The 24,773-nt window shown below is 40.4% G+C and overlaps 1 protein-coding gene across 3 annotated transcripts in view; it reads left to right on the forward strand.

Moving 5' to 3' along the window:
- The window catches only part of MAP3K7CL (MAP3K7 C-terminal like), a 79,850-nt gene that overhangs the window by 26,114 nt on the left and 28,963 nt on the right, over nucleotides 1–24,773 (forward strand). The window contains exons 3-4 of one of the 3 annotated variants that reach the window (XM_010977375.3): nucleotides 15,227–15,358; nucleotides 20,219–20,327. In XM_010977375.3, the coding sequence (XP_010975677.1) occupies nucleotides 15,272–15,358; nucleotides 20,219–20,327 (196 nt within the window). In that variant the 5' untranslated portion in view covers nucleotides 15,227–15,271. Of the gene's footprint in view, nucleotides 1–15,226; nucleotides 15,359–18,111; nucleotides 18,167–18,706; nucleotides 18,755–20,218; nucleotides 20,328–24,773 lie in introns of those variants that run through there. The other 2 variants (XM_010977377.3, XM_010977376.3) reach the window with 2 other exon arrangements.

Genomic DNA, 24,773 nt, shown 5'->3' on the forward strand with positions numbered 1-24,773 from the left:
TGGCTGTACAAATTTACATTCCCACCAGCAGTACAGAAGGGTTGCCTTTTCTCCACATGCTCTCCTGCATTTATCATTTGTAGACTTTTTAACAACAGCCATTCTGACTGGTGAGAGGTGATACCTCATTGCAGTTTTGATTTGCATTTCTCTAATAATTAGAGATATTAAACATCTTTTCATGTGCCTCTTGGCCATCAGGAACTTGTCTGAGAAGGGCACGTTTACTCTAATGAAGACTAGTGAGTGGTCTAGTGCTTTGATATATGAATTTTTTGAGGAAGTTCCTGAAATGCTCAAGTTACTAGCAACTTCATCTTCCAAGTTTCCTAGAATAGTAAAGTGATGACAATGTAGACAGTGAGCTGTGTGGTTGCAGATAATTTCTGTGTTTTGGGGTCCAGGTCGGACACCATCCCTCCATGCTCACCTGCTGCCAGCCACAGGCTTCACAGGTGCGTCTTCAACTCTGCTCTTTTAGAGTCAGCATTTCTGACCTTTGGTTGCACACAGAGCAATGATGCCACTAAAAGGAATTCTGGGCCAGACTGGAGTGGCAGATTGTCCCACAACAGACAAATGCAGAATGGATTTGAGGTTGGGAAAGACTCTTTGGGAATCCTTACTCAGTCCCTGGTAGTTCTAAGCAGGGAGACAGGTTGGAAGACCTCTTAAGGAAACTGTTGTTGGTTCACTGACAATATTAAAGGTCATAGAGGTTCTTATTAGCTAATCAGAAAATCACAATAGTCTAAGAACTATGGGATCCCATTGGTTTTGCCTATTCCAATCAGAAAATAATATGCAGTTTTATCGGAGAACACTAAGATTCTTTTTTTTTAAAATCTTTCTTGTGGTATGATTCTTGTAAACTACACATATTTCAGATGTACAATTTGATGAATTAAGATAGGTGTATACACCAATGGAACCACCACCACAATCAAGATGGCTAACATTTCTGTCACTCCCCAGGAGATGCAAAAATCAAATTCCCAATTTATCCCTTCCCACTCCCCTTGCCCCCGGATAACCGTAAGTTTAGAGAACACTAAGATTCTTTAAAACCATTTATTTCATATGAGACTACACCATCAATGACTGGGTCTACTCAGTGCTGCTCACATGGTTCTGGTCTGCCCTGGGCAAGGACATTTAGTGATGAGTATACTCAGTTTAGAATAGCAGCATTCATGGTTCTTTTTGGAGACATCATTCCTGCCCAGAGCTGGGTAGCTTTTTATTACTGACCTATATTTGGAAGTTAGTTTTACAGTTAATAAAACAGATGAGTTTTATTCTGATTTAAAAAAATCAAAAGCAGAAGGCAGAGAGAAAACTAAACAATAGCAAATCATCATCATCATCATAACAACGATAACGGTAACTCTCAGAGCCTGTATGGCGTGGATCAGGCCCTGGACTCATGAGGAATGTGCGAGTGCAGTCCATGCTCTTGAGCTCATGGTTTGTAGTCAAAGCGAAATGCCCCCAGCTCCCTTAGACAGAAAATGAGGATGGAAAAGGTCTGAGCAGGAAACTCTGAGAGCCAAGGGGGACCAGATGCTTCTTTCTCAGGGGACGCAACCTTTGACTCAGAGCCCTCAGGAAATCTTGACTCTTTTCTTTAGTATTTGATCCGCAGCTGATGCAAGCCTTTTATTTATGTTTGCGCGTTGGACAACAGCGTAGTTCGGCTGTTTCCACATCTATAAAAGGCAGCGCCGAGTGTTTCCTTTGATCTGACCCGCCCCTGCGGTGACATCGCCATCCCCGGCTAACTTGGTCTTCCCCATGTAGGGCTCTGGGTCCCACTCCTAAAAGCTCTAATTTGGGGATGCAAGCTGGAAATAGCCCCAAAGGTATCCTGTTCAGCTTGTCATTTAAATAGCTAAGCCCTTGCCATGGCCATTTAAAACCCTCTCACCTTTCATTTAGTAAGCAGTTCTTTTTTCAAATCAGGCTTGTTTGTGAATGCAACATCTTTTTTTCTTAATCTGCTGCAATTCTCCATCTATAAAAAGCATTGATTGAAGGAGGAGAGAGTGAAATCAACACTCTTTTTAGTAAACGACCTTAGTTGGAATTGGAGAACTAGCTGGGTGCTGAGCCTAATGGCTTCCCAGTGTCTCCCCTTTGAGCACAGAGGCAGGTAAGGGGTGAATCCAGCTCCAGTAAAGGCTAGCTTTTGACCTTGGGCAAGTTAATATCACCTCTCTTTGCCTCAGTTTCTGCATCTGTAAAATGGGAGCGAGAATAGTACTAATCATCCAAACAGGGCTTGTTGCTTAATTTGCAGAGCCCCTTGTTCAAATTTCTATGTTATGAAAACGTTGGACCCCTTGTTTCAATTTCAGGATGGTGGGAGCAGAGTATTAAGCCAAACCTGGAGTCTTTGGGAGCATGGGGCTCACTACGGCTGCCCAGGAAGCTGGCTCTGCTCATAGGATCGTTGTGAGGATTAAATGAATTATTGTATTTAAAATCCTTAAAGTAGTGTCTGGCACATATACAATCTATGGAAATGTTAGTTAAATCTAAAAAAAAATGACAGTGGGGTAATCTGGCAACTGAAGAGATTATTAGTAAATAGCTCAGGGAAACAGCGGGTTGAAGGTAAAGCGAGGCTTAGACTGGGTCTGTTCTGTGACCCCTCTGCCTGGTTTATTTACATATTCTTCTTGATCTATTCAGTGAAGTCCATTCATTCAGTCAGCATTTTTGAATGTGTTTAATGTTGCATGCACAGTGGTAGACAGTGGCAACATGTAGCCCAAAAGCTTTGTTTTATTTATTTGTTATTTGTTCTTTTTATTTATTTATTTTTATTTTTAAACTTTTTTTTATTGAGTTATAGTCATTTTACAATGTGTCAAATTCCAGTGTAGAGCACAATTTTTCAGTTATACATGGACATGCATATATTCATTGTCACCTTTTGTCTTCACTGTGAGCTAACACAAGATCTTGTATATATTTCCCTGTGCTATACAGTATAATCTTGTTTATCTGTTCTGCATATGCCTGTCAGTATCTACAAATTTTGAAGTCCCAATCTGTTCCTTCCTACCCCCCGCCCCCTTGGCAACCATAAGTTTGTATTCTATGTCTATGAATTTATGTTTTTTTGTTTTTTGTTTTTTTTAGATTCCACATATAAGCGATCTCATATGGTATTTTTCTTTCTCTTTCTGGCTTACTTCACTTATAATGACATTCTCCTGTGACATCCATGTTGCTGCAAATGGCGTTATGTTGTCATTTTTTATGGCTGAATAGTATTCCATTGTATAAATATACCACATCTTCTTTATCCAGTCATCTGTTGATGGACATTTAGGCTCTTTCCATGTCTTGGCTATTGTAAATAGTGCTTCTATGAACACTGGGGTGTAGGTGTCTTTTTGAAGTAGGGTTCCTTCTGGTTATATGCCCAGGAGTGGGATTACTGGATCATAAGGTAAGTCTATTCCTAGTCTTTTGAGGAGTCTCCATGCTGTTTTCCACACTGGCTGCACCAAACTGCATTCCCACCAGCAGCGTAGAAGGGTTCCCTTTTCTCCACAGCCTCTCCAGCACTTGTCATTTGTGGACTTTTGAATGATGGCCATTCTGGTTGGTGTGAGGCGATATCTCATCATAGTTTTGATTTGCATTTCTCTGATAATTAGTGATACTGAGCATTTTTTCATGTGCCTATTGATCATTTGTATTTCTTCCTTGGTGAATTGCTTGTTTAGGCCTTCTGCCCATTTTTGGATTGGGTTGTTTGTTTTTTTCTTGTTAAGTCATATGAGCTGCTTATATATCCTGGAGATCAAGCCTTTGTCAGTTTCATTGTTTGCAAAAATTTTCTCCCTTTCCGTAAGTTGTCATTTTGTATTTTACTTATTTGTTCTTTATTTACTGTGCTGTGGAACTCTAGAATAGACCTCAGGACATACTCTGTCATTGACAAGCTACGAATTTTTACTTTATTAAGCCATATAAACGTAGAAAAGTCAAGGAAAAGACGTTGGGATCTTGTCGTCAAAATATGAACAAAACTTGTAATGTGAATTATTTTAAAGATAAATGTAAATATAAATAACGTAAATATAAACATAAATGATGGATGAGTTTTCTCATGGGTTAGACTGAGGATAATTTAGGTGCTCTAAAAGACATCTTCTGGTTCTAACATTAGTAATGTAACCACATGGGCCCCAATTCTTTCTTACTGCATGTAGACACAACTGGAAAGGCCTAACTAAAGTTACTCTTTTTTGTTCTTAATATGCCCTTAAAGAAAATTATTAAAAACATCTCAGACCAATGGCAGATAAAATTTTCTTAAAATTTTAGCTTAAAAAACCTAAAGGGAGTAGGAGATACTACACTGTCTAAATTCTGATTAATCTTCATTTACTTTTTCTGGGTAAAAAGGGAGAGTCATGTTTGTTCATTGTGAATTTCAGAATCTAAATTTGGAAAGAGAATTCTAAAAGCATGTTGGTTAAGCTCTGAAGAGAGTTCTTTTAAGATTCTGAATGTATAAATCATTTTACCATTTGAAGTGTGAATTAGCTGTAATTAGTCCAGAGGGCTTTTTGAAGCAATAAACTTTTCTTCTGTTCAGGAATGATTTTCTGATATATAAATAACTTCCATTTTCGTGGAACTCAGACCATAAAGGGCCCTGCAGCATAGAGTTGTCCAATTTGAATTGTTTAGATTAATCTGTGAAATATCACTTTGATTCTTATCTTCTTCTGCTCACTTTGAGTAAGGATTTTCGTTGGTTAATAACACAGGCTCTCATCTCAAACACAAAAGCCTTTGTGAACTCTGTCCTGACAATTGATAGATTTCTTGTATTTAGTATGTTCTCAAATCTCAGAAGGAGATAATCTCCTGTCCTTCGCTGGGATTTTTCTGTTCCAGGAAAATGTCAGTTTCTATTTGTAGATGCTTCTAGGAAATCTTCATTCTCCTTTAGCTGGAGCAGTGACGGTTAGCTACCCCTGCTCCGATGGACTTAACAATGCTATTTCTGTATCTCATTTGAGAGGCTGGGCAGCCATTCATTTGTGGTTAATACTGTAATTCTTAAAATGTACTTTTAAGAAGGGGATGAAAATAACTGAAGCTACATTTTAGTTTGAATGCTATCACTGCTTAAGCACATACAGAACTGTCAGCAAAATGCTGTTTGTGTTGAGCAACTCCCATGAATTGAAAGTAGCTAAGCTAAAAAAAGGGAAATTGACAGGTGTCTTATTAGGCCTTAGCTATTAGTCATTTTTGTATCTGCCCAAGTAATTGACACTCCACTTCTAAACAAGGAGTGTGCATTTGCATGCTTTCAGGAAGAGGTCTTGCTGGGTGATTCGAATCCACTATTTCAGGATGTGATGGCTTAATTTGAAAAACGTTTTGATGAACAAAACATGATCTCTTCCTTGTCACTTTTCTGGATGTCCTCGGAGTTCACAGTATAATCAGGGACTGAATGGATTTTGCTCGAGTACGAAATATCTGATGACTAAGGGGGTTTGGCAGGAAAATTGGAGGTAGCGTTGCTAACCGGTTTCAATAGGGAAAAGAAAAGGGATTATCTCCATTCTGTTCTTTTCTTTTCGATTGCTGTAAAATGTATTTTTGGTTTGTGACAAACCAGTTGACTCTTTACTGAATCGAAACTAGAGAAAGAATTCTGCAGATAATTTTTTTTTTTTCATTTTGGGGCTGTTCCACCTCCTAAAATTAAAGAATTTAGAATTGTAAAGAATTTTAGAGCATCAACTTTAAATCTCTGCCTGCCAGGTGAGAAACTGTGGTCCGGAGACGTGAAGTGGCGATCTCAATGTGGCTAAATGAGTTAGAGACAGAACCAAGATGCAAAGATCACTCAGTCTGATGCCATTTATGGAACTAGAGTCCTCTTTCTCCTATCTTTGTGTTAGTGACTTTTTCCATAAAAAGGTGAATTGCTAAGCCATATCCCGCTCTCCATCCACTGCATTTCTGTGTCATTCGACATCTGACCTTACCTCTGGAAACAGGGAATCTTAGACTAAGCTGATAATCAAATGGAAAAGTTTGAATTGGTGACTTGAATTAAATGGCACCACCATGAAGCATAAAATGTTTCCATGCCAACAGCTTCTCGTTTAGATGATTGTCGCAACTTTCCATATGCCACTGGTCTTGGTGATGCTGTTCAGGAATAGAGTCATCCCCCAAAGTGACTTTGCCCTTTGGATAACCTCTGCTGTCTCTTTTCAACCACGTCTGAGTTCAGACTCACTGCTTCTTTACATCCTCAAAATACACAACTCCAGAAGCATTGGTGAATGATGTGGATTTCACCGAACATTTCCTAGGAAGCTAGAGAGGACAGTTTCATTACATACCACTCAGGATAACTTAGACTGTCCCTCTGGACATCCTATTTGGAATTTCAGGTTAGTCTTGACATCCCATTTTCTGGTCCCCTTTCCTCATTTCCTCTCTCTCACACAGCTTTTAAAATCCCCTGTATATTCTGGAGTCGCAGCTCTGGTCTGAAGAGTCCAGGCACTACACAAAACAGCAGCCTGTGGTAAGTAGTGAGCAGGCAGGTTCTTCAAACATGCCTTTTAGGGCAGGGGTGCCTGCATTCACTTGGTCATATCTCTGGCCTTTTGGTTATCGATTCTTCACAAAAACAGATCTACAGTTACCTTGTATCTAAGTCTGGCAGGTGACAAAATTCCAGATACTGGCAAAGTCAGCTGACATCTCTTCACTTTTCTCTTTGTGTCCCTGGCTTCTGTGGGTGCCTTCCCTACCAGATACTGTATCCCAGGTTCAATGGAGCTCCAGAAACAGTTACTGAGTTCCTGCTACAGACCAGGCACTGTGCACTTGTCTTTGCTCAAGAGGTTTAATGGGGGAAGAGAGTGAATCTGTAAAGAGATGGAAGCAACGTTCCCTGTTGCTAAGTGCTTTACATGCAAATGAATGAGGACCTTTGGGAGTACGGAGGGTGGGATGACTAGCGAGATGGCCCTGATCTGCAAAGGTACAAAGTTGACACCAAGGCTAGTGTAGTGTTTGAGGCCCTGAGGGAAGTTCAGTGTGGCCCTGTCGTGGGGAGGGTGGGACATGAGCACAGAGACGACTAGGATGGATTCTGAAGGACTTTGAATGCCATATGTTATCCTCCAGGCAAGAGTGAGTCAACCAATGGATTTTTCAACATTTTAATTTTTATTACAGTTTGACACACTTACGTCAAAAAGGCGAAGAGTTCAAGGTTTGTTACCAAAAATCCTTCCAGGGCTTAGGCCTCCTCTTTCCCATCTTCTCCATTCCAGAGGTAAGGACTCTCTAGAGAATTCTGTGAGCCTTTGCCTCCCACCTCTACAAGACATGTTTGTATTTCTTGCTTTTTTTCAGTCTGGGCGATTATCTGTTGGCTTTTTACCATGGAGGATCAGAATTTGGTCATTTTCTCCCCGCACCCCTACATCATCACATATGCAAGCACCCTTCTTAAGCCACCTCCTTTCAACAGTATCATTTTAGTTAGATCAATATTCAACATTTACATTATTTAGGTCATGTAAATGCAACTCACAGCTGAGGCAAATAGTCAACTACGGTTACTTTTACTTTGCTACAGACTGCCCTTGGAGTTCATTTTTTTGTTTGTGTGCTTTTTCATTTCTTGCATTTGTCACTAATTCCATTGGAAAACTCTTTGCCCTTCTAAATTTCTTCTCACGTCTGTAGTCCCCATCAAGTAGTCAAACCACTTCCTTTTCCTAAAGAGCTCTTTGGACCTGATGATCTGGGCACTAAGATGAGCTGTCTTCTACACCTACCACACAGGATCACCCTGTAATCTTTCACTGCCATCCTGAAAGGTTATTTTACCCTTTCTTGTGTTGAGTCTTTCTGTTTCCTGTATCCAAGTCTTCCTTTTCTTGGTTTACTCTAGTAGCTTTCTGAGAAAAGTACACAGGATGTAAATGTTTTTTAAGACTTTCACCCTCAGACTTAATGAATAATTTGGTCAGCTATGGAATTCTAGGTTGGAAACAACTTTTTCTTTTAGAACATTGAAGATTAGCTCCATTTCCTTGCAGTCTCCTGTGCTGATTCTTCTGTATTTTTCTCCTTTTATGAACTGTGTAATCTGCTTTCATTCTCAGCTTTCCCTGCTTGAAGTTTGAGTCTCTCTGGTCTACTAATCACCTCTCACCGCTCTTCCACCTGCTTTCCAGCTCAAAATTTTGTTTTGTCTTCTTTCCCATTCTCTACATCCTTGTGGATTTATGCCTAAAAGCAAAACAAAACAAATAAAAACAAACAAAAATTCAACAACGAAACTTTACTGTCATTTTAGTAGGGTTTTAGACATAGAAAATGTTGAAGCTACCATCTTTACCTGGAAGTTTCTTTAGAAATAGGAGTGTGGATCTTGGTTACTAGTTCTTGAAGCTCATAGAGTATTGTTGCAGAGAAAGGCTGCAAAATCACGAATGCCCTTTAGCACACAGAATACCATGAGCTGACCAATGGCTCTGCACCTTTGTGCTGTCAAGCTGTGTGAGCTGGCACAGTGGGCAGTGGGAGTAATCTTGGGAGAGACTTCTACACTGACTTGGCCAGCAACCTACTCTATACTGAGACAGAGAACCACCTAAACACATGGATAGGAAATGTACTATTTAGCCAAATTCTCACAACTACTCCATTTCCACTCAGTACAAGTGTGGAAGTGTGACAGAGGGGGATTTGGAATGGGAAGAGACAGAAGTTTTAACCAATGCAATTAAAATATCTCACTTTTGCAAAGTTTACAAAGACATCTGACCATATGAGCCCACTGCAAAGGTCCTACCGGGGGCCTTAGGAGGTGTTTGTGTGAGTGAGGATCCTGAAAACAGCATCGGCTCAACAGATGCTTTCCTCAGGGAGTGACAGTGATTCGGTCTCTCTTTTTAAAGGAAGGTGAGCAATGGCGGCCGTGTGAAGAATGATCTAGAAGAGAGTCAAGGCAGGTGTCTAGTGATGAGTCACCGCCCGGATGTTGTAAAGATCTCTGAGGAAGAATCACCCAGTTTGGTGGCCGATGCTCCCTGGAGAGGTGATGGCCGGGAAGCGCTGTTGGGGAAGGACTGGTGAGATAGGAATTTGTCCTCCCTCACTTCTACCTTTCTTTCAAAGTCTAATTGTCATAAACCCCTGCCCTCTCAAAGTCCCACTCTGCTTTCAAAGGTATTGTTTGGGTGGTCCTTCTGTACTCCTGCATAAATGAAGCTAAAACAGAGGATGCTGCTGCTGGAACAGGTGTAAACGTTTAGCACGAATCTCCTTTCTTTTTGTTCTCCACTCCAAAGGCAGAACTCTTTTCCTAGGCCTCAGTTTCCTCAAGAAGGAGTTGGATTAAGATCTAATTCTACTCTAATATTAAGCATTGTTCTAATTGTTAATTATATGGACTTCACATTAATTCCTTGCAGAAGGAGTAACTCATGGTTTTTATTCATTGGATGAAGTGATCAGATTTGTTGGTACTTACCAGCATTAAATTACTAAAGTAAACAAATCTCTTTGTACTTCCCGAGGCTTGGCATTTCTCTTTCCTAAAGAAATGACTTTTTGAGACTCTCATTCTGGCAATAGGAAAATGCATCTCTTACAAAGGCAATTTTAGCCATATGCCTTGAACCGATTTTGGTTTGCAGGGGAAGAAATGTATTTTGGCAAACCAATTGGCCCCAATACTTTACTGGCTCTGAAACTTTGGACAAATTACTAATACTTTTGGAGTCCCGTTTGTTTCTCTATAAAACAGAAATAACAGTAGCTATCTTAAAGGGATGTTCTCAGCGTTAAGTGATGTCGTATGTATGAAAAGAGCTTAGCTGAGCGGCATGTAATATTTGCCCCGTCAAAGTCATTTACCGTTGCCATCTTGAAACTAGACTGTCTTTGTGGGACACTGACATATCCAGCTTATGAAGATATTAAGACAGGATTTCTAAGTGGCCTTTCCTTTTCTTCCCTCCCTGCCTTCCTCTCTCTTTCCTTCCCTCCCTCCTTCCTTCCTTCTCTTTCATTTTTCAGTATGCTCAACATTAATTTATCAGTTTGGAGAATAGTTCCCTCTCCACCCATGACACTGTCCACATACTCTGCTCCTTTTCCACAGCAGTGAACGTGGGACTCAAACTTGGCTGAAGGTGGTCCTACCCAGGGATTCTGAGGAAGATACTTTATTTCTATTGGGCTTTAAAACTGGTAGGATGTAAGTTAGGCGGCTGGTGGCTACCTCATGGGACACTCTATCTGAGAATGATGTTGACATAGGAGAATGCTGACCCAGGAGGTGGAGAAAGACAGGTTCCTGATGTCTTTGTGACTTTGGATAAATCCACGTCAGAAACAAAAAGCCTCCTGTATTTCGTAGTTATGTGAGCCAATAACTACTCTGTTATTTAAGCCAGTGCTAAATTGTTTTTTGACTCCTGTGACTAAAAGAATCCTGACTAAGTCAGACATAAAACTTCTTTTTCTCCCCTTTCATCTCATTCACAAGGGAGGTTTGACTGGCATTTGGCCCTCTCTTGCAGTAGAAAACTTTCAAAGTAAAGACACACCCTCAAAGGGCAGAAAGCCACCATATTTAATGGATCATGGAGCTCAGTGCTTTAGATTATTAAAAATAGTTCAACCAGTTTCCTTAATAATTTTAGTAAAGATGTGACCTTAAAATTGAAGCCCATTTGAGAAATGTCTGAAAGGCATTTGGGATACATCTCTTTAGGCCTTTCAATTTTAACAGGCTTGTGTTCATGGGTTCACATGGTACAAAACCGCAGTTATGATTAGAAAAAAAGGCGATGGATGTTTACAGACCAGGTGTTCAGCACTTGCCTCAAATGCATGCTTATTGTATGCAGGCGAAGGATGTCGTGGGCACTGCTCAAAATGAGTTTCAAAGCAAGTCACAGAGGAAAAGTCCCACAGGAGCTGTCTTCATCTCTGTGGCCATGTGGAGAGGAGGAACACTGGTTAATCAGCACCAGAGAAGAAGTCTTATGTTCAAGCTGTGTGCACTTGCTTATTTTCAAGAAAGCATTCTGTCATGTTAGATTAATGTGGTTAAATTCTCTTTTAACTTTGGTGTTTTATTTGTAGTCAGTCTGCAAACCTGGTTTTATGAATTTCATAAGAAGCTTAAACATAGTTTTATGTGTACTTGCTTAGGTAACATTATTATTAAAATGATCTAAGTCAATATTGGAGTTTTCTTCTAGAAGAATAGTATTCACTGCCTATGAAGCAGTCTTGCATTAAAAAAAATTAAGCTTGAACTCAATCAAGTTTCTGGGTCTCATTGTCAATTTGCAGGCAATCTAGAAGACAGAGAAGCATATTAAATGACATGATGGAGGTGCAGCTGTGGGAAACTCTATGGTTTTTAAAACAAATGAATTGTAAAAAAAATTAGTTGGAGGTAGTACTTACAGATTTTTTTAAATGTAAGAAAAGTGGCAATCAATTACATATTTGAACCTTGTTTGGGTCTTTTAATTAAAAATAAACAACAAACCTAAAAAATAACTTAAGGCATTTGTGAGAAAACATGGAGGCTGAGTGTGGACTGGATGGTTGATGATGCTGGAGAAGTATTGCTGTGGCGGTCACTGTCTGGTGTGATGGTGGTTTTTGGTACAATAGTGCTACTCAGTTGCATTAAAGAAGGGAGTGGGCTTGCCTGGTGGGATACACACTGAGAATTTTACAGATAACAAATTCTTGTTTGCCTTAGGATAATATTAAAATGATAAACTAAACTTACCTGTTCTAGAGTCACAAGTTTTAAAACTTGGTTTTAGTAATCTTTCCAGGTTGTATTCTTGGGAAAGATGCAAATGTTGAAATATAAAATAAATACGATTTCCCATAGTCAAGAATATTAAAGGAAACTTCACTTTATCTCCAAGAGTCTGATGTCTAAGTAATTTTAGAAATAGGAACATGTGTGTCAAATCTAATCAACTATAAATTATAAATTTATACTATAAAACCATTAAAATTCTGTATAAGGTTAAAAAGGCAAAACAGTAGCCACACACACACACACACACACACACACACAGAGACACACACACACACTATATTGTTTCAATTCAGGAAACCTTAAGTTTTCCTTTGCTTGCTTGTTGGCTAATTCTATAGGTTAAGGGTCTGAAAACTATGGGCCTACGGACCTTAGTTCAACTCTTGCCCACTACCTGTTTTGGTGGGTCCATGGGCTAAGAATGATTTTTATATTTTTAAATCTTTGACAAATATATATTTGACAATAATATTTGGTAGCTTTTGGAAATGGTATGAAATTCTAATTTCAGTGTCCATAAATACACTTTCATTGGAATGCAGATGTGCCAATTTTTTTTTTACTACTTTTGTAAACTAAGTTTTATTGGTGTCCATTCATCCACTGGTATGTTGTCTATTTCTGTTTTCCACAATAGAAATGGCAGAGATGAGTAGCGTCTTCCCTCAGTATCCACAGTGGATTGGTCCCAGGACACCTCCTCCAAAACCCAGATCCATGAATGCCTTAGTCCTGTATAGACAATGACCCAGGACAGTAGGCTAGGCTTCCTGGCTGCATCCACGGGTTCTGTATCCACGGTTCCATGTTTGCAGATTATGCATCTGTGGGTTCAGGGAACCACAGAGGTTGAATCCACACATGTGGAACTCATGGATATGGTGGGGCCACTGTAAATGCCACAGAGCCTGCATGGCTTGCAAAGCCTAAAATATCGACCCCCTGGCCCTTTACAGCAAAAGTTTGCCAACCTCTGTTCTAGACAGAAAAACTGAGGTCCTGGAGATGTGAAGCATCTGGTTTAAACTCACACAGCTTTTGGAGGCAGCATCATAATTCTAACCTAGATCTTTTAACTCTTCTAACACCTTTGGGTATGATTTTCCCTATATTTTTGCCCCCTTGAAGTCATAATTTCTACTTATAAGTTCTTATACTGTCTTTTAATCATCAAAACTGCCTGTAAGATAGATACCATAATTATTCCTCATATTTGGGGAAATTGAGGCACAGATTAGTTAAGTAACTTTATGGAGGTCCCACACCAGCAAGAGGCAGAGCCAGGTTGGGGACCTAGGCAGCCTGGCTCTTAAACACTCAGACTGTTCTGTCTTTTTCAATGAGAGAAACGCAAAGCCCAAGAAAGAGAACCCACTCAGTGGTTGAATACTTCTAATCTTGCTCGGGTCTCTCTCAAGCTTTAATGGCAAAAAGGATAGAAAGTTGATCATTCTGTTCTCTTAAGCCTGAAAGTCAACTTGACTCCCAATCACCTTTAAAATGAAAGACTCTGACAGCGTCTGATCAGAAGTTCTTGGAGGAGGGACTACCCTGTTTTTGTTTTGGAGCTTCCGTCCTTGTTTGGTGATCTTTCACTTGACAAGCAAGTTTGGGAGCGAATGACAACATCGCTGCAAGTAAGGAGTGCAAAGTCCTTGGGACTGTGGGAAATCTTAGCGGCGGCGTGGCTGGGGTCAGGGGCAGAGGAAGAGACCACCGCAAAGAACAGTGGCCTGAGACCAGCTCACGGGATGTGACAGGTCCTCCGGCTGCTTTCCCGGCATTCCACTCGCAGTCCCCTGAGCCAATGGGAAGAATCCAGTCCCCTGAATCTGTGCAGATTTCTTGTGGTGCATGTCGTAAAAAGTTTGCCTTCCATCCATCGGACCAAGGAAACCTGCTAAGTCCTTGTACTCATTTGCTTAAGGATCTATTCACTTGTGTTTGTTTCAAACAGACGTATAAGTGCTTTATAGAACAGCAGGGTTAAGAAATAACTTCGGGGCGTTTGTGTCACTGACAGAAGAAACGTCTGACATGTAAGAATTGTTTGTGGGGATGGAGTTGGGAGGGATGAACAGAAGAGAGGTGACTGAGTGGCAGAAAAAGAAAAGTTATCTTTCTCCGAGGAGACCCTTCCCCTGCCTCTGCCACTGTCAGGGAGCTATGCCTTGGATGTCCACTGGACCTTCAGATTGGGATAGGGTGAGGCAGGAGTTGGTAAACTATGGCCTGAGGGCCAAATCCAGGCTGCTGTCTGGTTTTGTAAATAAAGTTTTATTGGCACACAGGCATGTCCATTTGTTTTCTGTTTTTGTAAATAAAGTTGGAGCCCATCCATTCAAATATATCTTGTCCAAGGCTGCTTTTGTGCTATAATGGCCGAGATGAGTGGTTCTGACAGTGACTGTAACAGCTCATTTAGTGTAAAACATTTATTATCTGATCCTTTATTGGAAAAAAAAATGACCAATGGTTATAAGGGAAGACTGATTATTTCACTATTATGGAAAATTTCTTTTTAGAGACCATAGGTTGCATTCGTCACATAGCAGTGGAGAGCTAACTTTAAAGTATTGATGAAAATGTCTTTTAAACCATTCTCTAAATGCTTCACACAAACATTAGCATTTCTTGTTTAAATGTATGAACCATTGAGTTACCACCACAGCACAGCCTGGGAATGGGTATTTTTAAAAGGCATGAACCCAGTAATGAGGCAAATTTGGGAAATGCCAGCCTGGCACATACCAAGTCTTCCCAAAATGCTTCTTGGATTGTATCAAGAAATTGAGATCACATTAATGTGACAACAATCTGTACCATGAGCTGCTGCGCATTTTGTAGACTATAATTTAGAATCAAATCAAGGGTCCATTAGTTGAAAAACTCCTCAAATTCCATTGAAAATAACTTTCCATGTAACAGTAAAAATCCATTTACTGCTGAAAGGGGAAAACAAAAACTTACACACATTGCTTCTCTACAGAGACATACTGCCAACTGTTAACTGTTAATATTTTGATGTGCATACGCTATTCTTTCTGGACTGAATTAGTATAATTCTATTGAATTCTTAAAATACCATGTAGTTATTTTGGGTTACACTTGTGGGAAGGGATTTCACTTGGGTTTCAGATTTGTTGCTCTCTTGGAGGTGTTTAGATAAAGAGCCAAGAAATGCATCATTGCTCCCATGGGAACAGAAGAACCGGTGAATATTATTATTTAAAGCCTTGAATTTATACGATCAGGCTTGGACAGAGCACATTTAGATATTCAGATGTATTCTTTTTGCTCTTTTCTTGTTGTCATCTTGTCCTTTACAAATCTTTTCCTTTGTAGCTCTTCACCAACTGGGCATCACCACGCCACTGCTGATGTCATAGGATGCAGCTGACACTATGGGCAGTCCCAAGGATTGCTTTGAAGATGCTGGGGAATTCTCTGGATAAAGATCTATGCTGCGTCTGTCAGGTGCTTTTTGATAATATCACAAGAAGCAATATTTCCATTGTGTTTAGTGTGTAATTGCCTTTTTCTATTTCTGGGTGGTTTGCCAAGGGCTTGGATGACCAGAGCAGAGCAGAAAGGAGCCCCTTCATTTGGGGTCTTTCCATTCAGAGTCAATTTCACTGGAATCCAGATGCTTCCAGTCACTAATTCTCTTGGCAATGTCACTACCAGCTTTTCTGAAGGCACACCTAGGGGCTGATTTGGGAGCCAGTGCAGAATCTGCATCTACTTTCCCATCCATACACACGAGATCCACAACTTTGATTTCCTTGGGGTTGAACTTAGGCGTCATGATAAATATGGCTGGTGTTGGATGAACCTGGATGCTAGACCATGAAGAAGGTTGTACCTTTGTCTCCTTCAAGCCAAAAGTTGAAAGCCAGACTAGTTGTTTCATTGCCAATAAAACAACTCAGCTTGGTCTTTCATACAGAGTGCTTCGTGGTAGAGCAGAAATAGCATGGACTAAAAATTAGAAAACCTGGATCTTATTTGGGTCATTATTCCATAATGATCATTTATCATTGAGGCCATTTCTTAAATTGTCTGAGTCTCAGTTTGCTCATCTGTTAAATAGGGATGACAATATTGACTGTAATTATTTCATAGGATTATTGGGAAGATGAAGATGAGATAGTGGATAAGACTCTTTGGAAAAATTTTAATGCAATATGTAAGATGATATTATTAACCCTAAAATAACATCTAAACAGTAATAATAATTCCTGGAAAGATTTGCAGTTAGAAGTGCAACTAGGTTTATATATTAATGCTTTAATCGTCCAAATCTGTGTCCCTTATTGCTGTGGATAACATAACAAATTAGCCTTTTATTCATGAGCTCAGGGAGATCTGCCAAGTCCTTTTACTTATTTATTTAACATTTTTGGAGCAGTTTAAGGTTTACAGAAAAAAATTGAGTGAAAAGCACAGAATTCCCATATACCCCTCCCCCCACACTTCTCCTCCCCTAATTTCCCCAAGTATTAACATTTTGTATTACTGTGGTACATTTGTTACAATTGATGAGTCCATACAGATACATTATTATTAACTAAAGTCTACAGTTTGTATTATAACTCTTGGTGTTGTACATTTTATGGGTTTTGACAAATGTATAATGCCATATATCCACCATTCTAGTGGCATACAGAATAGCTTCATTTCCCTAAAAATCTCATGCTCCACTTATTTATCCCTCTCTTCCTCTCCATCGGTCTTTCCACCTCCTTGAACCCCTGAAAGCTATTGATTATTTTTTTACTGTCTCCCTAATTGTTCCTTTTCCAGAATGTCATATAGCTAGAATCATGCAGTATGTAGACTTTTCAGATTGGCTTCTTTCACTTAATAATATGCTGAGTTCCCTCCATGTCTTTTTGTGGCTTGACAGCTCATTTCATTTAGTCACTGAATAATATTTCATTGTCTGGAGGTGCCACAGTTTGTTTATCTGTTCACCTATGGAAGTTCATCTTGTTTGCCTCCAAGTCTTGGCAATTATGAATAAAGTTGCTATACACATCTGTGGGTAAGTTTTTCCATGGGCATAAGTTTTCAGTTCCTTTGATTAATTATCAAGGAGTATGATTGCTGGATCATATGTCAAGAATATGTTTAGTTTTGTAGGAAACTGCCAAACCATCTTCCAAAGTGGCCGCACCATTTTTCATCCTTACCAGGATTTGGTGTAGTCAGTGTTTTGGATTTTGGCCATTCTAATACTGGTATCTCACTGTTGTTTTAATTTGAATGTCCCTAATGACATATGGTGTTCAGCATCTTTTCATATGATTATTTGCCATCAGTACGTCTTCTTTTGTGAGATGTCTGTTCAGATCTTACCCAATTTTTCAATTGGGCTGTTTTCCTATTGTTGTTTTAAACGCTCTTTTTAGGTATTGGATACCAGTCCTTTGTCTGGTACGTATTTTGCAAAGATTCTTCTCCCAGTCTGTGCATTCTCTTAAAACTCGTTTATCTTTAATTATTTAACCTCAACATCACCATCCAGCTAGTTTAAAGTCATACTGAGCTTCAGTTTGATAGCTATGAAAAAGTTTGAACAGTTCGGACTCTCCCTTCCTATTCACCGCTGAGTCGTCTCGCGGTCGGTTGCATTCGTAGACGGCATCGAGTCATCAAGCCCAGCAGCAGCCCAACCTCAGACCTCACGTTCTTAAGCGGGATCATCGCTGCTATCATCTGAGTGTCGGCCCGAGGCCGGTCCCACTTGGCTGGGTCTCGGGTTGCTGATTGGAGCGGCCGACATTTCTGCTGACTGGAGTCATGCTATCTTTGCCAGTTTGCTGGAATAGACACAGACACCGATTGGGTCAGGCTGAAGACATTCCTGTCTTGTGAAGCAAGTCTGTTTGTATTTTAGGTTTGCCAGGACTAATGAATTAAAACATTTGGACTCTCCACAACTTGCTGTTTATCAATGCCTCTGACAGGAGGAGGGTTTTCTTTTGCTCTGGCTTTTTCTAGAAGCATGACAACATCCTGGCTGTTGGGAGAGGCAAGGAAAGGAGAGAGGGGTAGTGGAGGGAAGTGGAACAGGGAGGCCCCGTGGGACGCCGGGGTCTGGGGGACAGCAGGTAGCAGCGAGCTGACCTCACAGCTGTCACTGCTCCTCAGACTGTCAGCGGCTGCTATGCGGCAGGTGCAGCCTGCTCTCTTACTAGGTCTCTACTCCACAAAGGCAGCGACCGGCCAAGGCAGTGGCTGGCCCTGGATTACACAAGTGCAGACACTCCACTAAGTGAGGTAAGGCAACAGGTGTGAAAACCCAACTAAACGCTCAGAGCACCAGCAACTTAACCAAAGCTCTGCTACAGTCGAGAGGAGGAATCAGTGGCCCGTTTCCCCAGGCGGTGTGATGAAAAGGCAAGTGGGTTTAGGGGCTCTTGTGGCTGACACCGTGTGGAACTCAAAATCCACCCAACTTTGCCGCTGCTGTCCTTTGGGAGGCAGACAGATGTTCCCTGTTGTGTGGAGGGGAGGGGCTCTAATTAGCTGTGTTTGTCAATTCCACTTCCCGTTGCTGGAAACCCGACCAGAGATCTATTTACAAAATCCCAGAGGCCAGTTTCCACCTCTTGTGGTTTATTTCTTGGTGCAGGAAAGCACTGGGAGATTTAGCCAAAAGAGGAGTGAAGCTTTTCATCCTCAGATGTTATGATAAAATGGTTTGGTGATGGTACAGGGTGTAACAATAAGACTTTTTCTTTTGGTTACAACTTTAAGGGGATTTTTATTGTTTGTTTTGTTAAATTTGAGACAGTCTGTTCTATTCCCTAGGAACAGGTGGCTAACGAGATGGTTGATTCTAAGCAGACGAGACTACACAGCAATGTATGTCAGAGCTAAGATAAAACCAATTTTGAGTCAAGTAACAGTGATTTTATATTACCCTTTTCTAGAGTCGAATGTTTCATGTTAATACTTTTTTTTTTCTAACTCAGAATGACATGACTTAAGTACTTTATGGTTCATTGCTACTTGTAGTGTTAAATGAATGGGCCAAATTTGATTCTAACTGGGTGATAAACAGTTGCTGGTTTTTCTCCAAAGCTATACTAGGTGTTTAATATAAACTTATTCTCTTTTCAAATACTGGGTGACTCTATATATACATATGTCTAAATATGCATATGTGTGTGTGTGTGTTTGTGTGTGTGTGTGTGTGTATGCCTTTGCTTTGGTGCTATAAATGTAAAAACAAAATTCAGTGTTCTAGACACTATTTTTAGATAGAGAAGTTATGGGAAAGAATCAGAAACCTTGCTGTGAGAAAATGTCCTGATAAAACAGTTCCCAGAATCTCGCTCAGGATGGTTAAAGGGACGATTTATATTTTACCATTTTTAGAGACATTTTCCTTGAAATGTCTTAGAGTTTTTGGTTTACTGTCTCCATGAGAAGGAAAGTAGAGGGTTTAGGGGGAGCATGACTAAAAATAGAAAAGTTAAATATATGTGTTTAAATGACAAAGATATCACGTATTTATAATAATATCTTTTCCTAGTCCCATTGAAAAAATTATCAAACATCTAGGCTAAAATATATTTGGGCTAAATTATCTTATTATAACAAAGAAATATTCATGTGTTTTTCCTCAACCAGCCCGTCTTCTCTGTAGTATGTCTTTCCATTAATTCTATCGTAGTTTATTAATTAAATGGTGATTTACCATGTGGGGTAGAACAACAGTGAGATGCTTTTAGGATCTGTCTTTTTCTTTTGCTTATATCATACACTGTTAAGATGTACAACCTTAGAAATGTTTGAAAGATTTACAGGTAATCAGATACATAAAGCACATACTATTTGCAACATAACTGTGGTATGTTTAAAAATGTTTTTTGATATTTTTGAAATAATTCCATGATACGCATTTGTTACCACTCCCAGATCAATAACTCGGGTCCATTTTAGGCTTTTGAGTGTGAAAAGCTGTCTGATGCTTTATTAAGACTTCTTTACCCCCCTCAATTAAAAATAAAACATTGTATAAGAACTCAAAGGGCCAGGGTTAAACTGGTCAGTGTGAAAAGATATTAAAAAAGCGAGGTGGGTGGAGATTTTGCTCCATCTTTTATATTTCATTCTAGATGTATTTCCAAAGCAAATGTTTTTCAAGCCAGAAGAAGAGTTTTAAGTGCAGCAGGTGTAGGGAAGGAAAGCTAGGAGCCAGGAATGTCTTTAAAATAAGAAAGCAGTGTGTCCTAACTTTCCCCTCTAATTTCCAAAAGCCTCTGAGTATTCGAGGGATGATGCTGGGTAAGGTGACAATGGCTGTCTCTCCTGTCCTTACAGCTGGAAGACCCAGAGGAAGGCCAAGGCTCAGGTGCCCACATGATCAGCACCGCCAGTGTACCTGCTGATCAGCCAGTGCGCATCGCCTTCAGCCTCGATCATGCATCAGGTATGCTCCACTCTGAGGGCTGGGGCTACCCCCGCCCCTTGCCTGCTGCCTCCTTGTCGTCCTCTTTTCTAGCTCCACAAAGGGCATTTAAAAATGCATGCCTGGCATGACCCCATGATGCGGAACGTGATTTTTCATCGTGCATTGTTGGGTTGTGGCTTTCAGAAGCGCCTCTAGTGATGCTTCCGTCTCCAAACCTTTGGTTGTTTGAGCACGTTTCTTCTTCTTTTTTACCTTCTCCGTGTTTATTTTCTTTTATTATAAAATTCACCGAGCTGTCACAATTTCTAACGAGAGCAAACTACGGCATCATTAAAAAAGCTGCGCGAGGAAACGTTTAAGAGCTGGCAGAAGCTTAGGTAATATAAAAATATCCCTGTCCTGGGTCCGGCAGCATTTCCTGAAGCCTAAGTTCCAAATGCTGGTTTCTCACTGGTGCTGCACAGTTCTGCCTGAGTCAGCAGACTGCAGCCGGAGTGATGAACGGGACAGGTGAGGCGGGCCCCCTGGAAATAGTAAGGCCTGAGGTGAGCTGCCGTACTTAGGGCCCTTTGTCGTGGCTTCCTTCAGTGGCCTCTTAACACACAAGCTCAGTGGCCCACCTTTGATGGAGACCTCAGGTGATGTGAGGCCACAGTGGTGAGGAAGGGAAGGCTCGGATCTCTTCCACTGGTGTCAGCTTTAGCTCTCAGTCTAATGTCATCTGTTAAAAGTCACACATAATTGCACACTCGAACAATGTTACCATCGAAACCTTGGGTCTTCTGAGGGTTGATTCTTTCTTTCTTTCTCCCTTTCTCCTTCCCTCCATTACTTCCTTCCTTCTTTTTTCTTTCTTTCCTTCCTTCCTTCTTTTTTCCTTCCTTCCTTCCTCCCTCCCTCCTGCCCCTCTCCCTTTCTTCCTTCCTTTTATGCTCTGGTAGGAAGGGGAGCTCTAAAAATTAATAGTTGAAAAGGGACAGGTTCCTCCCCTAAATAAGGCAAAGGAAGGATCCGGGCTCTGTGAAGTCTGACATTAGCCAGCCCATTCAGCCTTTACTATACCAGCTGACTATGGTGGTGGCCCCTCTGCCGTGGGGTTCCTGGACTGTGCAGCCCCCAGTGGAGGACTTGTCCTGGAGTGGGAAGAGGGGAAGCCTTGACTTCTCATCATCTGTTCTTCCAACACTCTTCCCACGGCTACTGTTGTACTAGATTTCCACTCAGGTTTGCCTTGAAAGACAGTGGTGAAGGGAAATCCTCCCAATAGGCAAAGCAATCATCCCAACACAGACATAACTACCGTTAATTGTGTTTGTCTTTGCATTAGATCTTCATTTATATTATTTCTAATCTTTAAGATAACCATGCAATTTAGGCATTAGTATTCCCAATTTGCAGAGACAGAGGTCAAGATCCAGAGAGCACACTGTTGTGAGTAACAGGGTTATGATTTAAACCCACGTCCCTAGACTTGACTGTCTGAACTCTCCATTACCCTCTGCTGCATCTCTAAGAAGAAAAAGAAAACTGTGTGTGAAGGGAAAGAGAGTATGTAAGAACTCTCTGTACTTTCTGCTCCATGTATCTGTAAACCTAAAACTGCTCTAAGAAATAAAGTCTATAATTAAAAACAAAATAAAAAACAAACCAAAAAGAAAAGCTCCATTTGTTCTCATGCATTTCATAAATGCAAGATGTTGAGGAATGATCAGTGCTTGAGTGGCTGGCCCTCAAGACAGACACATGTAAACCCAAAATCCAGGGAGAGAGATGACGTATAATTTTCTTCCTTGTGTTTGTGTCCCACATGAGCAGAACAAGTCCTGTTACAATCAACAGCATTACAAAGAAAATTTAGTATATAAATCTTATTTAGTCCAAACAATATTATTTATATCATAATTTTGGGTGAGATAAATAAATGTATTGTTTCCTCATCTTCACTTTAACAGAATTTAATTTCGTGCAGAAAAGAGCCTTGGAGAGGTGTATCTTACTCTTTGGGTTGCATGAATAGACTCTTCCTTGAGGTACAAGATGTACAACTTGTAACTAAGTTATCACCATCCCTTGATCCCTTTTGGCCCCTAACTGGGAACTCCTGCATGCTTTTCATCAGTCACTTTAGATTGATTTGTTCCAGTCTCTTTCGAATGTCCCAAGAATGCCCGCTTCTGAAATTCAGGTCTTTTGAGATGGTAGTAGCTTCAAATAAGGAATGACATGTATTTCAAGTAATTCCTGACCTCTAGCTATACAAAAAAGGTGCTCAGGAAGCCTTATGAAGAAACTTCCAAATTTAAATTCTTTTTAATGATCAGTGTGTCTCCATAGTTCTAGAAAGAGCGCCCAACTGGAGAACCCAAGGCAGGAGCAGGGGTTCTGTTTTTCTCAATCTTTCTTAAAATGATAACCTGAGAGCACCTATCCAAAACATACGTTCCATGCCCCTCCTCCACTGTAGCAGGCTCACAGCAAAGCCCAGCAGTCTGTCTTTCCCATGCACCTGAGGTTACGAGTGCGCAGAAAGATGCTTCGCAGATATTTGGGGACACTCCCTCTGAATTCTTGAATAAGGAGTGTGTGGAGTGCCACAGCAAGCAACACTTGCCATCACACACATTGTGCACGCCTTTTGAATTCCAGTGCCTATGCCTACAGACCACACATTTAGGGGGAGAACAAAGGAAAACATCTTAGACTTTCATAATAAATGAGAAAGCTAAGATAGACTCTTCGGGAGTAATTCCATATTATTGACTTTATTGTTGAAGAGTAAGCAGAGTCCGTGAGAAAGGAGAATTCTTTGCTTGTGAATGTTGACTTTTCATTTCTTATGAGTCTAAGCAGTGCTTATTCCTCCAATTAGGTTAGGACCATTTTTTTTTGGGGGGGATGCATATTTTTCTGAGATGATTTGGTGTCGAGGTTAAGGGCATAGGGCTTTGGAGTCAGTGAGCAGCGGTTTCCAGACTCATTTCCATCACTGTTTTTTTGCTCTTGGGTAAGTCACTCAACATTGCTTAACTTCAGTTTCCTATAAGATTTGTATAGTAATAATTCACAAAGTTGTTGTAAGAATTAAATAACACTGTATGGGTGAAGCATTAGCATAGCACTTGACAGAAAGTGGGGACTCAGCTAGCTGCTGTGTTTATGGTGATTGATTCTGGATTACTATTTTTTTTATTGAAGTATAGTTGATTTACAATGGTGTGTTAATTTCTGGTGCATAGCATAGTGATTCATTTATATATATGTATATATATATATATACACACACATATATGTATTCCTTTTCATATTCTTTTTCATTATAGGCCATTACAAGATATTGAGTATAGTTCCCTGTGCTATATAGTAGGACCTTGTTTATCTATTTTTTGTATAGTAGTGTAGTTAGTTTACAAATCCTGAACTCCCAATTTATCCCTTCCTGCCCGCTTTTCTCCCTGGTAACCTTAAATTTGTTTTCTGTGTCTGTGAGTCTGTTTCTGTTTTGTAAATTTGTGCCCTTTTTAAAGAAAAGATTCCACATATAAATGATATCATACAATATTTTTATTTCTCTCTCTGGATTACTTCACTTAGTATGACACTCTCCAGGCGCATCCATGTTGCTGCAAATGGCATTATTTTATTCTTTTTCATGGCAGAGTACTATTCCACTGTGTAAATTATACCACAACTTCTTTATCCTGTTAACTGTCGAAGCACCTTTAGGTTGTTTCCATGTCTCAGCTATTGTAAACAGTGCTGCTGTGAACATTGGGGTGCACGTATCTTTTTGAATTAGAGTTTGCTATGGGTATATGCCCAGGAGTGGGATTGCTTGATCATACAGTAAGTCTATTTTCAGTTTTTTAAGGACTCGCCATACTGTTTTCCATAATGGCTGAACTAAACTACATTCTCACCAACAGTGTAGGAGGTGCCCTTTTCTCCACACCCTCTGATTCTGGAGTATTAAGGAAAGTAAAACCCCCTGAGCAGCTCTGTGTTTCACCAACATCTGACACTTCTACTTCCTGTCAAGATGGGGCAGGTGTAACTGTAGTTCTGCTATAACTAAACGGCACTTGTTTAGGGACTAGTTGTCCAGTTGGTGCATGGTGAGTGTCCCTGCTTCTGCTCTTATCCGTTAGCTGAGGTTTACTTAGTGTCTACGTCTCTACACTTGGCCACAGGCTGGTGGGATGAGCAGAAGGGAAGCGCATCTTGATCATGATCTCTCCAATGGGTTTTATAAGTCAAAGACATTTGGGGGCATAATTGGTGTCACCCAGAGGGGAGGGGAACAGTTTCTTGGAAGATGTGACACTCATCCTGGGCTTGAGAGCAGGTAGGGCATAGAAAAGATGTGTAGGAAAGGTACCATTTCTGGATACCAGGTATAAAAGAAAAGGAAGCTATACATCTTTTAACAATTCTTCTTCCTTTTCCCTTCGAACAGAAAGTATGAGC

The sequence above is a fragment of the Camelus dromedarius genome, chromosome 2, assembly GCF_036321535.1.
Source record: "Camelus dromedarius isolate mCamDro1 chromosome 2, mCamDro1.pat, whole genome shotgun sequence".
Taxonomy (NCBI): Eukaryota; Metazoa; Chordata; class Mammalia; order Artiodactyla; family Camelidae; genus Camelus; species Camelus dromedarius.